Source organism: Magallana gigas, chromosome 2, assembly GCF_963853765.1.
Source record: "Magallana gigas chromosome 2, xbMagGiga1.1, whole genome shotgun sequence".
NCBI lineage: Eukaryota > Metazoa > Mollusca > Bivalvia > Ostreida > Ostreidae > Magallana > Magallana gigas.
The window spans coordinates 21,672,957-21,693,033 of record NC_088854.1 but is presented as its reverse complement, the minus strand read 5'-3'; the positions used below and the strand labels follow the sequence as shown (position 1 = coordinate 21,693,033).

Below are 20,077 nucleotides of genomic sequence, written 5' to 3'. Positions count from 1 at the left end.
TTAGGGGCCAAGAGGGCTGTAAAGTCTTCTTACAATAACTCTTTACTGAATAATAATTTGTTATTAATTATAGAAGCAAAAATGTTCATTGTTCGGCTGTTTATCTATACAGTACCATACCTAAGTCATATGTTACGTAATAAGGGGTTTAAAGGGGCCAGAATTTCAAAATTTCGATCATTAATATCTGAAAAAGGAGAAATATTTTGAAAAGCATTGTAGAACAAAAGTTGCTTAAAATAATGTTCTGTACAATATGCTTCCTTAAATTTTTTTGTTCATGACCCCATTTAGGAGATAAAGGGCCGGCCCCTAAAACACATTTGTAAAGATATCCTAAGAAGGGTTAACATTTCGTGAACACTTGTTGAACAAAATATGTTTATATTTGCAAGACCTTTCATTTGATATCAAGAAAAAGGGGCTGGCCCCTCCAATTAAGGGTCAAGAGGGGTCTTAAATCTTCTTACAAGAACTGTTTACTGAACAATAATTTGTTATTAATTATAGAAGCAAAAATGTTCATTGTACAATTGTTTATCTATACAGTATCATACCTTAGTCATATATTACGTAATTAGGGGTTTCAAGGGGCCAGAAGTTCAAAACTTTGATCATTTTAAAATATCTGAAAAAGCAGAAATATTTTTTAAAAGCAATGTAGAACAAAATAATGTTCTGAGCAATATGATACCATAAATGTTGTTATTAGTGGCCCCGGTAAAGAGTTAAAGGGTCGGCCCCTAAAATACAGTTGTTTAGATATCTCGATAACGGTTAACCATTCGTTAACATTTGTAGAACAAAATATGTTTATATTAGCAAGACCTTTTATTTGATATAAAAAAAGGGCTGACCCCTCAAATTAGGGACCAGAAGGGCTATTAAGTCTTTTTATAATAACTCTTTTCTGACCAACAATTTGATAAAAGTCATAAAACAACAAAGGAGCTTTTCTTAAGCTTAATTTAAAACTGAAATCCGTTTTAAAATCGGACGATGCATTACAAAAATATTGGGATTTAAAAATTGAGTTTTCCGGAAATTTTGTTTCCACGTTCTTGGTTAAGAAAATAGTGTTATTTTAAAAGTTAAATTAACTCATACCTAAAATAATTCGGAAATTGTTAATTCGTACTTGAAGACATTCGGGACTTTTTTTTATTAAGTCGTTCTAGAAATTGTAAAGGTTTTTGTTAATTCGTTCTTGAAATCATTCAGACATTGTTAAGTCGTACTAAGAATTATTCGATTTTTTTAAAAAAAAATTTTTTATTTTCTTTGTAGTTGGTTTTAGAAATCTGCTTCTTACAGGAGCTTCTATCTTTACTCTCGACACCACCGGAAGACCCACTCGTTGCTTTGCAACGAGCTTTGCTCTAGTTATTATTATTATTATTATTATTATTATTATGTACTGCATCATGTGAAAGATACGTGTATTTATTTATTGTGAGGCGTTTATGTATGAATGAACTTAAAAATACCGTGATGTTAATTATCATAAGTTCTTTACATTGAAGATGGACCAAGAACTGCAAGTGTTTTGGGAAAAAATCATCTCGTTTCTGACATAACCGAGAAAGAAGACACTTCCATGACAATTCCTCTGAAGTGCTGGTCACGCTGTAACCCTCCATGTAAAATAGCTTGGTATAAAGATAAACGATCACTCTTGAGGGATAATCCAGTCATTGATATACGGCGGGACCGATCGATGTCTGGGTTATATCACTGTCAAGCAAGTGGAGTGGAAGGGATAGTAGAGTCTAATCCAGTAAATCTCACTATTCAATGTAAGTTATTTGTGATTCTAAATATTTAACGGGGTTTTTTGAGGGGTGGGGGTAAATGTGCGCGGCAAATGAACCTCAGAAAACATCAATCAAAATAGTACGGGATTCGGGTTACTTATGATCGAATATGAAATTTAGACGTTTAGTGATTTGAAGCTGTCTCTATTTTACTGTGCCAGAACAAAAAATAAAGATTAAAAGGTTATAGCTGTAACAATAGGAAATCATTCATTTCTGCTGTTGATACATTAACTTCTTTTTGCCGATCAACCCTATACTGCGATTTCCACATTTTTATTGGCGAATGGGGGGGGTCGCATAGAAATTTAATAATGTTTATATATTTATAAGCAAAACGAACACATTTTCGCATAAACTTAAGGAGAAAAACCCCAGCAAAGCTTTTCGATTCCCCACAGTCACGCTTAAAGGTGATGCTGTGAAGCTCCTTGAAGCGTGACAGCCACCCAGCAGTTGGGGGATCCCGTATTTCATGGCAATGGCCGCTTTACTTTCTATGCGTCTTTCGCCATCGGTAATCAGGCACGTAGCATCAAGGGGGGGGGGGGGCTTTTTTCGCAGCAACTAATTGTTTTTAAATTTACGTATAAAAAATAGAATTTACATGGAGTTGCCCCCCCTCCCCCCACTTTTTTTGGAGTATGTAAAAAAATTGGTATGAAAATAAGAAAATAAGGAATGAAATGGATGCGTCTGCCGCCCCCCCCCCCACTTTCAAAACAATGCTTCGTGCCTGGTAATTGCTTGAAACTTTGTTTCAATGGTGTGGGTTTTTAGCTTGCGCTTCAGCCCTGTCTGTGCTGTGTTGAGACATGTTGTTGAATGATGTGCTGAATTCTGTACCTACTTTTATAACTGGTGACAAATTTGTTAATTGTTATGCCCCCTCCCCCCTTTCGAAGAAGGATGGGCATATTGCTTTGCTGCTGTCCGTCTGTCTGTCTGTATGTCGGTTGATCGGTCCGTGGGTCGGCCGGTCCACCAATAGTTTCCGTTCATTTTCTTTACAGAGGTTGCACATCTTGAAATGAGATTTAGTTTACTGATTTATCATAATAATGTCTATGTCAAGTTCGATTTTGGTTACAATTAAGCAATTTTCGACAGAGTTATACCCCTTTGACTTAGAAAAATTCTATTTGCAGTTTCCGTTAACTTTCTTCGTGGATATTTCCAAGGGAGGGGGCATTAATGTTTCACAAACATCTCTTGTTTGATTTTTGTTCTCCTTAAAAATAAAATTCACCAGATTTAAATCAGCGCGTTGGTAATTTAGCATTATTTAGTGTGAGTTATTAAGTAGATTTTCGGTATATTATTCGTTTAGTAGAAGTTCATTTTGATCATGCATCGGTGTCGATTATAAGGCTTGTGTTATTTAACATTAATGGCGCCGGTTCTGACGTTTTCCTGGCATGTAAAATATCAAAATCATTCAAAAAGTCAGAAAAATGTCACCTATTGTCCAAAAAGCATGGTATTGCACATTAAAAGCATAAACAAAACTAACAAGCCAATGTGTATCTTCTCTTATCACGGGTAGAGTGGATGATCAGAAATTACAATTTTGCTCAGAATATCAACACAGTACAAATAACTGGAAGATAAATCAAACATGAAAAACGATCATTTTCTAGTCATTTTGAAAATATTATACGCTGATACTTCCGATTGGAACACAAGAACTGCACAAATCTTGGACTTTGCACAAGTCAAGTAAACTTTCACTCGAATACCTCTTGATTTAACAGACGTAACAACGATAAAAAAAAAACCATTCCAAACATGTTCGCAGGGTTTGAACCGTGCATTCCTTATTCGAAAATTTATTACATCAATTAAAAATTGGCTCGGCAATTTTATCAAATAGTCGAGTGATCAGAAGTAAACAATTTAATTGAATAATGGCCTTATAGTAAATACGATCGAGGCAACAGTAGTATAAAAATATGTTGATGGCACCTTACAACATTTTTTGATAAAACATTGATAAATTTTTAACCAAGTTACTTGACTAAGTAATAGTATTATTGTGTCATCTTTTTTATATCAAATAAAGCATTTTGACTTCTTTCAGACCCTCCAGGAGACGTCACAATTACCCCAGGTGACGACACTTTCTACACAAAACGATATGGGAAACCTTTACACGACATCACCTGTGAGGCGGACTGTCTACCAGAGTGTACCTACAGGTGGTACAGAGAAGGATATCGATACTCCTACACAACAGGAAACAAATTGTTTGCCACAAGACCTTACTACTACCGTAGTTCTTCCAGATTTCGATGTCTTGCATCGAATGCTATTAAATCATATAACTATAGCAGATGGATAACTGTCAAAATTAAAGGTAGGAATAAGCACTTAATCTATCATTAAAATATTAAAAATATCTGGTTTTACTGGTATTTTCGCTCTTCTACACTTGCGAATGTTTTCTCCCCGTCTTGGATTCGCCCAGGCACAGTTACAAGTAGATCCTCTTTCAAATTAAAAAAAATTTGAAAATTCATTTGAATTTTATCAGTCTTGAATTTGCCGCTAACAACGAGGACGAAAGGGGGTACTATTTTCTTGCATACATACAGTATATATTTCTCAAAGATTATTTTGATATTCCTGTTCATTCAGAATAACTTGAAGGCATATTCATAAGCTCATTCATTCCTTTCCTATCATTCTAATAAGGAATTACACTGTAAAACATATTCAAATAAATATTTGTTCGACGTAAACAAATTGGCCCATATTTTATAAGTATTGTCGATTTAATGTAGACATATGATTGTTTTATATCAAATAAATCATAACTATTGTAGTTGGGCCAGACAATGTAACAATTATACCGTCTTTACCTGCGATAGAAAATAGAAGCTTTACACTAACTTGTTCCGCTAGCTGTTACAATGGATGTCAATCTTACAGTTGGTATCATAATGGGACATCAATGAATCAGAGAACACAAGTTCTGGAGTTTCATAGACTGTCTAAAGAAGACAGTGGGAGATACGGATGTCAAGTTACTGACTATTTTGGAACAAAGTCTGGATACTACAATATGACTGTACAGTGTAAGTACAAGTAATGATATTACACCAGTATGGTGCTGGCATTTTCTAAACATTTTGACCTAATCAGAGATAATACTATTGTCTATATTAATTTGAGTTAATTATTGTGCATTGAAATATTTTCCTTTCTGAATAGATGATCCAAAATATGTGACAATACAGTATTGGAGCTCACATAAACATTTGATAGAAGGACATGATAGGTTAACAATAAGCTGTTATGCTGACTGTCAACCGATGTGCACATATCGGTTTTACCAAAACGAAAAGTTGCTGGATAAAAGATACTTCAATGAGCCGGTACACAGAAACATGTCTGGTCGATACACTTGTGCGGCTAAGAATTCTTTAATGAATGCCTACAGGAATTCATCTAATATCCAAAATATCAAGATAAAGTGTATGTTTGATACAGTATCGCTTTTTTAAATTCATTGTTTTATTTATTTTGTTTGTTCTTACATGTGTGTAAATCCACTGAGTACTCTCTCGGAATTTTTCATATTAAACGCACTGAGATAGAGTTTTCTCGCATCATCACCGGTTTGAGATCGGTTTGTCCGGTGTGAGACAGCAGTGTGAGATTTTTCTGTCTTACACTGTGTATTACTACGCCGTTTTAAAACATAAACAAACATTGTCTGCTGTAGGGAAATGCAAAATGGTGCATTGAGATTATCCATTAAGTAATTGTGTTGCTTAATTAATTACAATTTATCATATTTTTGATGAAAAAACTGTCGTATGCTCTCATTTTGACTTGCACTATTTGAAGCACGCGGAGGAATAAACTGAAAGTAATCTTTTGAACGTCATAACAGAAAGTTGTCAAACATCATTTTTTAAGGTAATATAATGCGAGAAAAAAAATCATTCATTATATACTCGTGTGGGATAGTGAAATTCCACCTCGGGGCCAAGATTCACGGTCTAGGACTCGGCAAAGCCTCGTCCTAGACCGTGAATCTTGTCCCCTCGGTGGAATTTCACTATCCCACACTCGTAATAATGAATGATTCTATTAATCTCCAGTATTTTCTTTCATGAACAGAAAATATAGAAAATTCTTAATGAAAAGTTACACGTATTTGTATTATCGTTTTTTGAGTTTATCCATGCAAATGTGATATTGTTGGAACATAAACTAAAGAGCATCCCGTGATTAAGCGTGAATGTAATGCGCATGTGCAAGTTTGTAAAATCCGAAAAATTCAGACGATTTCCGGATTTTTAAAAGGAATTTTCGTTGATTATTAATTATTGAAGCCTGATTGAGAAAAAATAAGAATAAATTGCTAATCTTCAAGTACCAATGATGTCAAAAATATATAAAACAAAAGACAGTACTCTTCCGATTTCTCGGTATTAAAGCCAAAAATGTCGACTCTTATTATTTTAATAATGTAGTATAGATAAGGTATGTTTAAATACCTTCGATTCATACTGATTTAAATTAATTATAATGAAGTTTAATTAACATAGTTATACCTGCATAATAAACAACGTTTACAGACGATGGAGGTAAAATGACCAGTTAGAAAAAAGCAGTAAACAGTAGCAATGAAATTCTTACTTCTTTCGAAATAACGTTCGCGATTACTTCTGCAATATTGCAGATATTTTATATTCGTATGAAATAATAAAGATGAATATGTGAATATTGGGGCATAAGCATTGTTGAACTTTTCAAGAAATGTTGTTATACTGTTTAGTAAACGAAGGCTGGATAATATGTTCATTTTTTAAAATAATTTATCGATACATTAACTTTCTTTGCTAAATAGATGATGAAATGGAGATAAGTGTTGACTTCCCAAAAATATTTCTTAAGACTTTGTGTGCCCCTTCAGTTTTTTTTTTCAATTTATAAGTAAATACTTATAGATGCTAATATATATGTTTATATAGGCTTAAGATGAAAAATTTCTTTAAAGTAATTTTAATCTTTTTAGACTAAAATGCTATAAATTTTTCAGATAAGCCAATGATACTATCTACAAAAAATCAAACAGCAATCACTGCGCCAGACCTGTTGGATTTAACTTTCAGTGTTGACAGTTTTCCTTCGTCCAATGTGACGATATTCCACGAAACAAAAACCTTGACATTCCTACCAAACGTGACTGGACAACTTTCATTTAATGTATCAATAGAGTCTTGTCTGGATCAGGGAGAATACAGAGTAGAAGCCGTCAATGATGCTGGATCAGATAATTTTATTTTCATAGCAAATGTAAAATGTAATTATTATAATAATATTTATGCTTTGTTATTTTAATATGATAATACGCCGGCTTCATCTTTATGATGCAATTGGGATAATGTCTTAATATATCATGTTGAAACATCTAAATTGATAAATATTTATACATGTACCAATAAATTCATCTCAATTTTCCCCTTGTATTCTAGGTTCACCTATTATCGTTAGATATTCTAATCTTTCTCAGAAGGGATATCAAGTAGGAGATTCGCTTAGTTATACGGTAGCATACAAGGCCGAACCGAAAGCAGAAGTGTCATGGTCATTTGTCCGTTGGAACAAAAAAAAGTCCAAAGAGATTAGAGAACCCCAAATACAGAATGATAAAGAATATACAATGATAGAAATCAGCGGATTAAACTTTAGTAATTTTGGAAAATATAAACTTGAATTGAAAAATGACCTCGGAAGTATAACGCAGGAATTTCATATACAGGGTAAGATTCAAACTACTATGATTATGTCTTTACACTAGTTCATTAATTCAATGCTGAATGCTACAAAAAACAACCCTTTTTAAAGATATTTTTGCTGTTATTTCACGTTTCAGAATATTGTGTTAAGTTTTATTCTATCTACAAATCCTTAGGTGCACCTCAGAGACCTACTGACCTTGTTGTTGACTGTCCCCACTCGGCCATTATTTCATGGAGACCTGGATTTGATGGGGGTACAACACAGAACTTTATAATTGAATACTCCGATAATTCATCGTTTTGGCAAACACATCGTTCCGAGTCAGTAGTTCCCATAGACGAAAACTTTATGTCAGCACGGATTAAAGATATCCAGCCAAATGTTCCGTACTCATTCCTAATCCGGGCAAACAATTCATTCGGTGTTGCTGAATCAGATACAACTGTAAACTGTACCAGGCAGAGTAAGGAACCCTACTAATAACATTAAGTATTTGTATTTCAGCCGAGAAAGGCCTTTTAATTTTAAATTTCTGAAATAAAATTTTATCATACGTTTATTTTATAGATATTGATAAAACGGCCAGTTTCATTGATAACCCAAATGCTTTAGTTGGCATTGGTATATTAGTATTACTGCTGTTGATAGCCACTGCAGTTCTGATAGCTGTACTCAAACTCAAGCGAAAACGTGGATCAAACAATCAAGGTAAAATAATATATTTTATTGTGTATTCATTTTACAAAATAATTGTAAAGCCGTTACAGAAAGTTAAATCATCTTTCCGATGTAAAGAGGTTTTGTTTTATCTCCCCGGAACAGGAACTGATTTTAATAGGCTTATGAAAAATTATTAGTTTTCTACAGGGAATCTTATTAGTAATAATTATATGTTTTAACATTTATTATAGTACATGTAATGAAGCGAAGAACTCTATCCTTAAAATAGAAACAAAATAAACAAAATCTTTGCCAAACAAAACACCCCACAGAAATAAAATTAATTTTTGTTAAAATGCCAAGAATTAAAATATTTTTTCTCAATAATTATATAAAATTCATTATCATTTACTAGATGTGAGAATTGTTTTTAGCTATTATATATACATGACAAATTGACAATGCTCATTTCTTCTCTAATTTCACTGTTACGTTTATACACTTATAACTTTTTTATATTAGAATTCTGAATACCAGAAATGTCTGAAGTCTTTCTCTAAACTTGTTCTTGTTGCATGAATTAAAGAAAAATAACACGAAACCCATTATATTGTGTGGTTGTGTCATTTATTGACCAGATAAACGACAAAGACAGAACTAAAACACATTTAATAATAATAATACATTTTCAGTAAACTAATTCCTAGGATAAGGTTTATGGTTAATTAAATAAAGCTTAAAATTGTTAAGTTGCTAATAAGTACTTGTCCAAGTTAAGAGTGACCTATTGCCATTTTTTTTTAATTCGTTGTTGTGCGTCGTGCGTCTGTGCGTCATGTGTTAACAATTCACATTTTTAACTTCTTTTTAAAAACTACAAGACCAAATGGTTACCATTTTTGGTGTGAAGCATTAGTATGGTAAGAGAAATCTAAACTGTAAAATCCATGGCTTTACCACCCCCGTGGTGCCACCGACTGGCCAAATATGCCCAAAAAAAGCAAAATTTTCAAAAATCTTCTTCTCTACTCCTACACATTTGAGGAAAAAACTGGTTATGATATCCATGAAGCCCTCTACATAAATTGTGAAATTCATGACCCCTGTGTCAGTGGTTCAGGCTGTAGGATGGGGCCAATATAGCCATATAGTGAAAATGTATTAATTCTTCATTACTCCTACACGTGTGGGGAAAAACTGAATGCATAGTTACGATATCCACGACCTCCTCTACCTAAATTGTGAAACCCTGGTTCAGGGATTCGGGCCGTAAGGGGGTAATATGGCTATATAGTGTAAATGCATATAATGTTTAATAATCTTCTTCTCTACTCTCACACATCTATGCCGCTATGTTAAAATAATAGACTCGATTTTTTAAGCTCTAATATCGAGAAATCGGATGAGTACTGTCTTTTGTTTTATATATTTTAAATATCACTGGTACTTGAAGAAAACCAATTTATTTTTATTTTTTCTCAATCAAGCTTCGCTGATTAATAATCAAAGAAAATGCCTTTAAAAAATCCAGAAATCATCTGAATTTTTTGGATTTTACAATCTTGCGCATGCGCATTCATTCACGCTAAATCACGGGAGGCTGTTTAGTTTATGTTTCCAAAATATGACATTTGTATGGATAAACTCAGAAACGATATTACAAATATGTGTAAATTTCATTGAAAATTTGTCATATATTCATCAAAGGAAATACGTGAGATAACTCTAACTCAGTGCATTTAATATTAAAAAAAAATCCCGAGAGTTCCGAATGTCAACATTGTGTGTAAATTTAAAGAGAAGAAAAAAACTGGTGAAAATGTTGAATTCTTCATTCGTATGAATTAAATTTTTAGATGAAAGATATTTACAGCCTCACAATGGTTTTTGTGAATAATTTGACTGTAATTTACAATGCAGCTTCATTAATTTTCTCCAAAATCGTTCCGGCGCCATTCTGCAATTTTTTGCTACATTAATACGGGTGTACATATCAGAGGGGTTTTAACTGTGGTGAAGGCCCGTGCCGAGATTTTTCAGTAAGATTTTTCTAACTAAGCAGAGTGCAGTGAAATTAATAGCATTATTGTATGCTTAAAGGGGCATGGTCACGATTTTGGTAAAAAATAACTTTTCCGATTTGAATAATTATAATGCTTCAGTGAGACATTCTTAATAGCAGGCTTGGGGCGAATTACATTGTAAAATAATGCATTACATTACCATTACTTCATGAATTTGGGCATTAAATTACCATTACCATTACTTGATTTTCTTGAATTAGTGCATTGCATTACCATTACATGAGTAAAGTAATGCATTACCATTACTTTGTTTTAAAAAGTAAAGCTAATAAAGAGTTTTTGCAAATGTTTCAATTATAAAACACTCTTTAACATATCTACCGGTTCATGTTCAGTATCAGGCCCCGGGGCCATAAAACTTAGCTAGCTCAGATCTGAGACCGGAAAAAAAATCTCAGATATTGATCTCAACTTAGTTCGTCTCACTTAGAGTGTGCCATAAAGGAAGTTTAAGCTCACTTAAGAAAGTCTAATTTGAGACAGAAAGTGAGATCTAAACTTAGCAGGATATCAAGTGAATTGTGGATGATCTTTGTTTGACACATGGCAGTGCCACGCCCACTATATTGCGCAATAAAAATATATGCATAAAAAAATATGAAAATAAATTTTATAAATGTAACTATTACTCAGTGTTATCTTTTCCTAGTTCGTATGCATATTGTTACGTCATTTTACGTTAATTGACGTCATCAGCGTCAATCAACGTAGCAGCCGATATGGGTGAACGGGAAATTGATTATCTCATAAGCAAAAACGTCGAAAAAACGATGAACCAGGTCCAAAACGAGCCATACTGGACTCCGTTGGAGAGGGAAATTCTCTATGAAGAAGTTTCCAAAAGAATTGAAGTCATTGATGGAAAGTTCAAAGGGGCGAGTAGCGGCAAGGCCGAGAAAAACCGAGCCTGGCTTGAAGTAACGGACGTTGTTAATGCGTAAGTCGCTTAATTATTTTTAAACATGTTGAAAATAAAATAGTATAAGCACAATAATTATTTTCAAAATAATTTTCTCATATGCATATTCTATTGGTTCAGCAGCTCGATGCAATCGTGAATATGACAAGATCAGCTTTTGAGTGAATGTGTCGTATAAAAAAATAGTTGGCTATACGGAAGAGTTAAAAGCTATATTCATAAATGCAAAGCAACTCTTCCATATCATTTTGTCAACAGAGTCTGGCGAATAATAAAAAGTCCTTCACCTAAAAAAGACTTATGAACTCCCTAGTAAGGAACTATTTATAGACACTCAGACTGTTTACATTTTACGTCATAGCTAGTAACAAATGTGGGTGTCGCGTCATTTCGACCACACAGATATTCGGCACGGATGCACATTTCATTCTGGAATGGATACTACTGATAGTTTCCTTTAAATAAAACACACAAAAAAGGATAATTCAATTACAATTTAAAGCATTCACTGTCACCATTAACTACTAAAACTTATTTTGTCTCCTTTTTCTTTATATAGAAAGGGAACGGTCAAAAAGAGAACAGTCAAGCAAGTTAAGAAGCAATGGTCAAATATGAAGCAGCGAGGTAACATACATAGTCACTTTTTTATTCTGTCAGTAGAGATTTTTCAAAATTGATATATCATGTGCATTTGCATGAATCATTGTATTTACAGTAAATCATTTCATTTTTTAAGCCAAAAAAATCAACAGTCAAACAAAATATCCAGGGACAGGTGGTGGTCCAAAGCCCCCGTCTCCCTCCCCCATGGATGAGGCCATGTTGACCTTCCTAGCAGGAAAGCCCTCAATGGATGGAATAGATGGGGGTTTGGAAACGGCTTGTACAGCTACAGGTAAGTAATTAAACATCATCTTATCTAGAATGATTTTCAATTAAATTATTTTCATTGTTCTCATTACTGATTTAGGATGTTTCTTGCAGGAGATCAACCCCAACTTCCAGAATCAGAGGAAGCTTCATGCAGGACTGCATGTACCAGTACAAGTGTACCGGTCCAGCAGATGGCTGACAAGAATCCTCCCAAGAGAAAGAGAAGTAGGGACATCAGCGAGATACACTTGGAGGTGTTGGAAGCTGAGAAAGACAAATTAAGATTGGAGAGTGATTACATTAAGCTGAAAATGAAGAAGGTGTCTGCAGAACTGGAATTAATCGAGATGCAGAAAAACTCTTTAAGAAATGGCTCTTTGAACTACTTGTCTCTCTCTCAATTTTCAGAAGTTTAATCCAGTATTTTGAAAAAAATCTTTCCTCATAGCTAGTAATTGATATTTTTGCCTTTTATTGTGTGTGGTTTTTTTTTGGGGGGTGGGGGGTTGTTTGATCATACATTTATTTAAAATTACCATATGGTTTTATAGCTTTTTAGCTTTTTAAAAAGGAACATGTTATTTGATAAGATATTCTAATTCCATTCATGTAATATCAATCTCCAAGATTCATGCTCATTTTATTAATATGGTAAAGGCGTTAAAATAAGGAAATATATAACCTCAGTAAATATGGGCAATATTACAAGTAAATTTTATTTGAAACTTAGATATAGTAAAATGTGTCAACAAAAACATAGGGTAGTCAAATACATATGTACCAATACTCTTTCTCTCTCTCTCTCTCTCTCTTTCTCTCTCTCTCTCTGAAACTTGCTTTGTGAGATTTTTTATCATAAATCAAATCAAATTTTTATATTTATAAAATATTGAAATTTGTTCTTTGCATGTTGAAAATATCTGCCTTAATATTACTACATGTATGTCTCAAATAAAATTGGTTACAAGTTTTCTATTCTACAATTAACTGTTTATAAATTTTGAAAATTATAGTTTGATTTAATAAAAAGAAATGAATTACCAGAATTAAAAGATGCAAAGTCATTAATTGTCTGGTAATTCAGAAATAATTACGAGCAATGTGATCCCTCACAGTTTTCCCATTGCCCCCCATGTCAACTACACCATCTACATCTTCAGCAACATTAAGGTCATTGTCATCGGAATTTGAGATGATGTCTCCTCTGTTGATGCCAATGTTGTGTAACACACAACAGGCAACCACTGCAACACATGCCCTCTGTGGTGATAATCGCAGTTCGCTGTGCAAACAGGAAAATCTTCTTTTTAGAACCCCGAAAGTCTGCTCTATTAGCACCCTTGTCCTGCAATGTGCCGTGTTGTATCGCTGCATGTGTGCCTCTGTGGGGTTTAAATATGGAGTCATCAAGTAAGTCTTGAGCGAATATCCGGAGTCACCCAACAGCATCCCTTGTATGTGTCCTGCATAAATTTTATATGTAATAGTCAGTTTTCAATTTAATGGAATACACAGTCATAAAGGTGTAATAATTTGAATCGGAATTATAGAGAACAAAACCTTTAATTGTTACTCCCTTTTTATTATTTAAGTAATTCTTATTATTATAAATTTATTTTCAGATAGATGGTGAGGGTATAGAATAACAACATGGTAGAACATACCAAACAACATACCATTTTCAAACTCTCTGCATAATACAGATTCTTTAAAAATCCTAGAATCGTGCACAGATCCTGGCCATTTGGCAACAACATTTGTGATGCAAAAATCAGGGCCACATACCATCTGCAATATTTTGAAAAAATGAGTCCAATGAAATAGTTGTAATTAACTAGATAATGTTAAGCAAATTCTGCTAGATAATAATTAAGAAAGTTTAACAATACATTGGGAAATTTGGTGAATAATTTAGGTAAATTTAGGAACAATAATCTTTTCTGCGAGAAAAAGTGGGGGGGGGCTGAACCCTCTATCATGCTATGTTTCTAATGCTTATGTATAACTTTGCAAAAAAAGTGGGGGGGGCTAAGCCCCCCATAGCCCCCCCGGTTCCGACGCCTATGACACATATCTGTATTTTTATTAAAAATCATCAAAAAGTGATGGAAGCAATAACTTGGGACAGACTATAATAACATGGACATAATTGGTTAATTTTAAGCTGAAATATACATGCAAAAATTCTTCATAACTTATAGGATGAACAAAGTATCACTAAATATATATGTTCCATGTCTGTGACAAAGTGGTATCTAAGTTAGCCATTGTGAATTTGATTCATTGCATAAAATATTCAGGCTACAAATATCTACGTACATGTAGTGGGTAGGTTAGCTTACTGTTTAACACTGAGGCTGCAACGTACATATATAGCCCTATAATGTAGCAGCTATGATCTTGAACGCAGCCAATTTAGCTATAAAAGTCCAAATGTCTAAAAAATTCAATAGCAAATGCACACATGCACAGAACCAAAGGGTTGGGATTGACCCCGCACCCCCACCCCCCCACCCCCCCACCCCGGAATGTTTTTTTCTGGATCCGCATAGGCTCATCCTATATATTTTAACTTAATGATACATTGTGCATATATTACTTTAATCTTTATAGTCCATTTTGTTGGAAAAAATATTACCTGGACGTTTAACGAATGGAAACCTTTCCTGTTCACATATTCCCCTTCGTTAACATTCGGTGCCTTAATCTTTATCTGCGTGCCATCTACACATCCAACCACGTTTGGAAATCCTGAAACACAAATTCTACATTTACGACAAATATTAACTTTCATCATGTTTTTACACTTACCTCATATATTCGACTTGCGAAGAAAATACACAAAATGATTTGATCAGAAATCGACCGTGGCGTTTGAAAACGAAAGTAAGAAAATGCATCAAGAGCTCCTATTTACCCAAACGATACAAGTTATGATTCATATTATTAATTGGGATTTTATTATATGCATGCTTTAATATTAACATTATAATAAATATTATGATAAAAAGTGAATGTCTCAGTAGAATTCGTCGATGATTGGTAAAATAAGCCTATTGTGTCGGGTGTTTAGCGACACCGGTATAAAGATACGGTTCAGTGAACATCTGCAGAAAACGCGAGTGTTGAAAACGCTCTATCTCCATTACCTATCGATGAATTTTCCTGATTTTTTAAATAGTTATTTATTAAGTATTTTTCTACCGAAATACCAACCTTTGACAGAAATCGAAGCGGAAAATTTTGCATGACTGTCTTTCATATGAGGGATAAGTTTGGGGTAAAATGTATGTAAACATTATGGAGGCTGGACGATCCGCTCCTATGACCACGAAGTCAGGGCGTCCGAAGAGAACAAACGAGAAGATAAGTAATGAAAGTTTACCTGCTATTTCGAAAAATCTGCTCTTGTAGGACGAAACATCCCTCGGAAACTTTATGTAATTCCCTGCTTTCTCTGCCAAAAGACGACAGACATAGCGTGCGGCTCTGCCAGTAGTAGATTTGGCTACACCCAGGGACTCTCCAACTAAGTTATAAAATGATCCTGTCGCCACAAACCTCAGGGCAGCCAGAACTTGTAGCAAAGGAGGCAGAGGGGAATTTCTTAATGTTGGATGAACCAAGTCTTCGAAGAACATACCAACTATAAATAGAATGGTGTCTGGCCTAAAACGGTACTTCCTAAAAACTTCATCTGCGGGGAGTTCTTCCAGTGGGTTGCTTCTGTCCTTAAAAACTCTTGGACGGGGCGTCTTTCTTCTTCGCTGAATGATGTTGTATAAATTCAATCTCGCACCCACGGAAGCCATATTGAAAGTGAGCAAAAACTAAGAAGTTAGACACCTATTTACTTGTCTAACTTTCTGAGCTCAAAAGTGAGACCAAACTAAGAAAGTGAGACTGAGACCGAGACAAGAATTTTTTATGGCACACCAAGTCTGAGACTTAGACCGAAATTTGAGACCGTCTCAAATTTCGGTCTCAGATCTGAGCTAGCTAAGTTTTATGGCCCCGGGGCCAGGTTCAAATTCAATGACTATACAAGAGTCATTCTTTATTTGCTCAATATATAATCATCTTGTGGCATTATGAACAACATATTACATAAGTAAAATGATATTTATAGACATTTGGCATGATACAATGTAGTCCTGATACGAAATAGAGACACAGAATTACATGCATAACAAAAAACAATTTATGGAATAATGTTGCGGTTATCAAAAGCTAGATAGAGATATTTCCCCAGATTACACAAATCTCTATAATTTTGGGCACTTAATTGTATTAATTCATAAACAGATGATTTTTCACAGTTATATTTCTTAAGATACGGTATTTTAATCATATTTCTTTCTTCTGAGGACACTTTAAGACAAAAGATTGCTGTTGCACTTTATGGTCGAAGTTTTAAAGGGTTCATCTTTTAACTGCATCCTGTTAGTTTGAAAATCTTCCCAGCTATACTAAAAAAATGTTTTACAGGAGCAGTAGAAGCTTGGACTGAAAAGTACTGTTTGACGATCTTTATCTTAGGATATATTAAGTGCAATAATAGAAAAAATACATGAATCTTGAATTTTCTATCAGTCCAAACTAATGTACAATGTACTTAATATACGAGAGAGAGAGAGAGAGAGAGAGAGAGAGAGAGAGAGAGAGAGAGAGAGAGAATAAGTAAGTAAAAATATTTTCAAATGGGTTATAATACTGGACGTGATATTGATTTTCATCATGGATGGACAGTGCATTCATTTTGCTTTTAAAGGTGCATGTCTGTCTCCTATTCTATTGAGACATAGTGAAGGGAAGGGGGTTGGGGTGTTTAGCACTTCTTATAACAATAGATTGAGTTGATTCTTAGATTATCCTGGGGGCATAGTGTGTTGTTGACACATTTCTTATTGAAGTGCATACTGATTAGAGTAAATTGTTTAAATGATTAAAACTCTTAATAACAACACTCTTGAAAATGTTATGAAATTGTGCTGTTATATTTAGTAATATTAACAATTCAAAAATGAATCTTTAAAAATCTTTTTAATAATTCAATTAAAACATTTTTATCTCAATAACTTTTTCTTTCTTCTTTAAAAATAAATTTAATCAAATGCTATTTCAACTATTCATTTATGCATCACATTTTTTAAATGAACATGCATAAATAAGCATAATAATGCAAAGTAATGCCATGTAATGCCAGCATTACACTAGATTTTGGAAAGTAATGAATTACATTACCATACTTGTAATGCTAATTTTGTGGCATTACACATTACTAGCATTACTTTGAAAACATGTATTGCATTGCCATGCATTACCATTTCATTTAGCATTACCCCAAGCCTGCTTAATAGGCAAACACAATTTGAGTGTCATTTGTTGAGTTATAAGCGAGTTACAGAGCTTACAATTCTTTTACATGTAAACAAAGCTTTTGTTTACATTTTGAATGTTGAATAGAAAAGACCTAAAATGAATGTGTTAAACGTTAGGAACTGTTTATCTATGCTTAAAATGAATAAGAAGATAGAAAAATCAGCTTGAAAAAGGGTTTAAATTGGTGTATTGAACCTATGTAAACAAAAAACAGGGCACGAGCCTTGTTTACATGACACATATTTGTGAGCTGTGTATCTTGCTTAAAACTTAAAGACTGACTCTCAAATTTCATTTGATCATTAGAAATGCATTTCTAAAGCATTGTAAATAGAATAAATTTAAAAAAATGGAATTTGACGAAAACCGTGAGCATGCCCCTTTAAAGCTTGGTTATGTAAATGTCAACAATACGGCGTGTCGATGTATCTTTTTCGTAAATGTCCGATATCATATGTTATATGCCAACCCGTGCACGCACGGGTCAAAGTCTAGTCTGTATTAAGAAAACCTGACTGCATTATTTAACCAGGAAGTCCTCTACTAAAATTGTAAATTTTGTCCCCTGGAATATGGGTTCTGACTCTAGGCTGGGGCAAAAAAGGATGTATAGTGTTAATGCATTTAATGTTTAAAAATCATCTTCTCTACTCCCACACACCTGTAAGGTGAATTCGTAATTTTGTAGACCAAGAAGCCCTCTATCAAAATTATGAATTTCATGTCTCCAGAGGTAGGGGTTCTTATTCTAGGGCTGGGCCAAAATTATAATATAGTGTTAAAAGGCATTTAATGTCTTAAAAAATTGTCTTCTTTACTTCTGCTGATTCCTAATAAAAACTGACTGCATTTAAAGAAAGGTAATTAAACCATCTATCAAAATCTTAAATTTCAATGTCTCCCATTGTAGGAATTTGAATGGGGGGGGGGGGGGGCAACGCACTTTTATAAAATTACGCAATTTAAATTTTTTTTTCAAAATGCGTTTATTTTTAGACCAAATCAAAGCACTTTGAAAAAAATTCAAAGTGCGGTTTTGGGACCAGAGGTGTGTTCAACAGAGCAAGCGCCTGCCAAAATTCCCTATACCTGCAGCACAATTTTTTTCTCTGTTGAACTCACCACCAGTTGACGCAATTTGAATTGGAATTAAGCATTAAGATTTGGGTTTTTTCTAGCACTGATGTTCTAAAAGGTCAACATAACTAACGTTTCCCTTTTTCATATTTTGTTCATAAGCGCATGTAATTGAAGCCGGTTAATACATGTTATACATTGATCTCCATTATCAATATATACAAATAATTTTCGTTTCTAACATATCCCAAACCACCAGATAGGAAGAAAATATTAGCTTTAAACACAAGGAAAGGCAGTTGCTACGCGATACAGTTTATGTCATATTCGGATAATTTAAATCTTTTGAGTTGTTCTTTATGTGTAAATTGTTAAACTACATAAGCTAATGAGAAAAGAAAAAAATCTAATCGAGAAAGTGTTGATCAAGTTAGAATGCATTGGGTTTAAGTATGATAATATTATCCCATTAAGCTAAACAAGGTTAATCCAATTATTTACTGTAAATAAAAGTATCAATTATTTCGACCACAGCCTGAACATTTTTTTTTTCAAAGTACGTTAATATCGACGATATCAACGCACTTTTTAAGCATTGTTTTTCAAGATTTATAGACCTTGTAAATCGTCAGATTTTAAATGGTGCGAACAATCTAGATATTTTTTGAAGTCGTACATTTTATGTATTCCTACGCCAGAGTTCAATATAGTCTCGTTCAACCAGACGATCGGCTGTCCCCGTAAATCTCCGACAAGCAGAGAGTCTCTCTTGCTTGTCGAAGATTAACGGGTACAGCTGAGAGTTCAATTTTGCTTTGATCCATACAGTTTGATGGACTAATTCTTTGAATATTACACAACATGATTGATATTGGATTTTCACACATTTCCTGTAGGAGAATTCATATTATAAAAAATGTGCGTAATTCAAATACTTATCGGAATTTACTTGCCATGCATGCAAAATTACATATCGTTGATTTTAAAATAAATAATTATCATTAAAATCAACTCCCGTCAGTACTTCAGTACTTTGATTTAAAGTGCGTTGCCACAGGTATAGGGTAGGGGTTCTCAATGCAGGGTGTGGCCAAAATGGTCATTTAGTGTTAATGTATATAATTTTAAAAAACGTCTACTGACACAGATAAAAAGAAATCTTACTCATATTCAGTAAAAAGAAATAAGCTGTCATTTTTAACACTATTTCATGTCACCTACATATAAGGCAAGGGTTATGGCTGAGGAAGGGGTATATGTTTATATGAAAGTATAAAGCTGTCTGTCAAAGTTAATTTATTGTGTAACAATTTGGAAAGAGGGGGAGAAGATAATGTATTAAGAAGTTGTATGATCAAAAGAGTTATGCAAGTTGTTTTGTTTTTTTTTGTCATTTGAAACAATAACAGTTTTTGAACATTTTAAATAAACAATTAGACTTGTTGTTAATAGTAATTTAAAAGTAATAATTGGCTAACCAAAATCATCGATAAACAGTACATATAAAT

General features: G+C 33.7%; 3 protein-coding genes across 4 annotated transcripts in view; 2 read left to right on the top strand and 1 right to left on the bottom strand.

Annotated features, from left to right (window-relative positions):
- LOC105331732 (hemicentin-2) overlaps window positions 1-20,077 on the top strand; it is a 127,469-nt gene that overhangs the window by 32,376 nt on the left and 75,016 nt on the right. For both annotated transcript variants that reach the window (XR_010710873.1, XM_066075582.1), the window contains exons 8-15: window positions 1,524-1,796; window positions 3,895-4,170; window positions 4,640-4,891; window positions 5,028-5,291; window positions 6,868-7,131; window positions 7,304-7,591; window positions 7,744-8,034; window positions 8,139-8,279. Coding sequence is in view for 1 of the 2 variants with exons in the window: in XM_066075582.1 (XP_065931654.1) it covers window positions 1,524-1,796; window positions 3,895-4,170; window positions 4,640-4,891; window positions 5,028-5,291; window positions 6,868-7,131; window positions 7,304-7,591; window positions 7,744-8,034; window positions 8,139-8,279 (2,049 nt within the window). In the remaining variant the exon portion in view is untranslated. The remainder of the gene's footprint in view (window positions 1-1,523; window positions 1,797-3,894; window positions 4,171-4,639; window positions 4,892-5,027; window positions 5,292-6,867; window positions 7,132-7,303; window positions 7,592-7,743; window positions 8,035-8,138; window positions 8,280-20,077) is intronic.
- Window positions 10,656-13,083, top strand: LOC136272843 (myb/SANT-like DNA-binding domain-containing protein 4). The gene is made up of 4 exons (XM_066075581.1): window positions 10,656-11,252; window positions 11,794-11,861; window positions 11,974-12,132; window positions 12,222-13,083. Exons 1-4 carry the CDS (start codon window positions 11,035-11,037, stop codon window positions 12,524-12,526), a joined length of 750 nt encoding a protein of 249 aa, XP_065931653.1. The 5' UTR covers window positions 10,656-11,034; the 3' UTR covers window positions 12,527-13,083.
- LOC117685414 (putative nuclease HARBI1) lies at window positions 12,808-16,132 on the bottom strand. The gene is made up of 4 exons (XM_066075580.1): window positions 15,496-16,132; window positions 14,749-14,861; window positions 13,787-13,898; window positions 12,808-13,573 (listed from the first exon to the last, which is right to left on the bottom strand). The coding sequence occupies exons 1-4, from the start codon at window positions 15,920-15,922 to the stop codon at window positions 13,191-13,193; spliced, it is 1,035 nt and encodes a 344-aa protein (XP_065931652.1). The 5' UTR covers window positions 15,923-16,132; the 3' UTR covers window positions 12,808-13,190.

What these genes read in the sequence shown, in the direction of transcription:
- LOC136272843 (XM_066075581.1), top strand. Translation starts at nt 11,035, where the DNA reads ATGGGTGAACGGGAAATTGATTATCTCATAAGCAAAAACGTCGAAAAA. An exon ending in GTAACGGACGTTGTTAATGC is followed by an intron (nt 11,253 to 11,793) that starts GTAAGTCGCTTA and finishes TTCTTTATATAG; the next exon opens with AAAGGGAACGGTCAAAAAGA. An exon ending in AACGGCTTGTACAGCTACAG is followed by an intron (nt 12,133 to 12,221) that starts GTAAGTAATTAA and finishes TGTTTCTTGCAG; the next exon opens with GAGATCAACCCCAACTTCCA.
- LOC117685414 (XM_066075580.1), bottom strand. Translation starts at nt 15,922, where the DNA reads ATGGCTTCCGTGGGTGCGAGATTGAATTTATACAACATCATTCAGCGA. An exon ending in CAGATTTTTCGAAATAGCAG is followed by an intron (nt 14,862 to 15,495) that starts GTAAACTTTCAT and finishes TTTGTGTTTCAG; the next exon opens with GATTTCCAAACGTGGTTGGA. An exon ending in TCCATTCGTTAAACGTCCAG is followed by an intron (nt 13,899 to 14,748) that starts GTAATATTTTTT and finishes AAAATATTGCAG; the next exon opens with ATGGTATGTGGCCCTGATTT.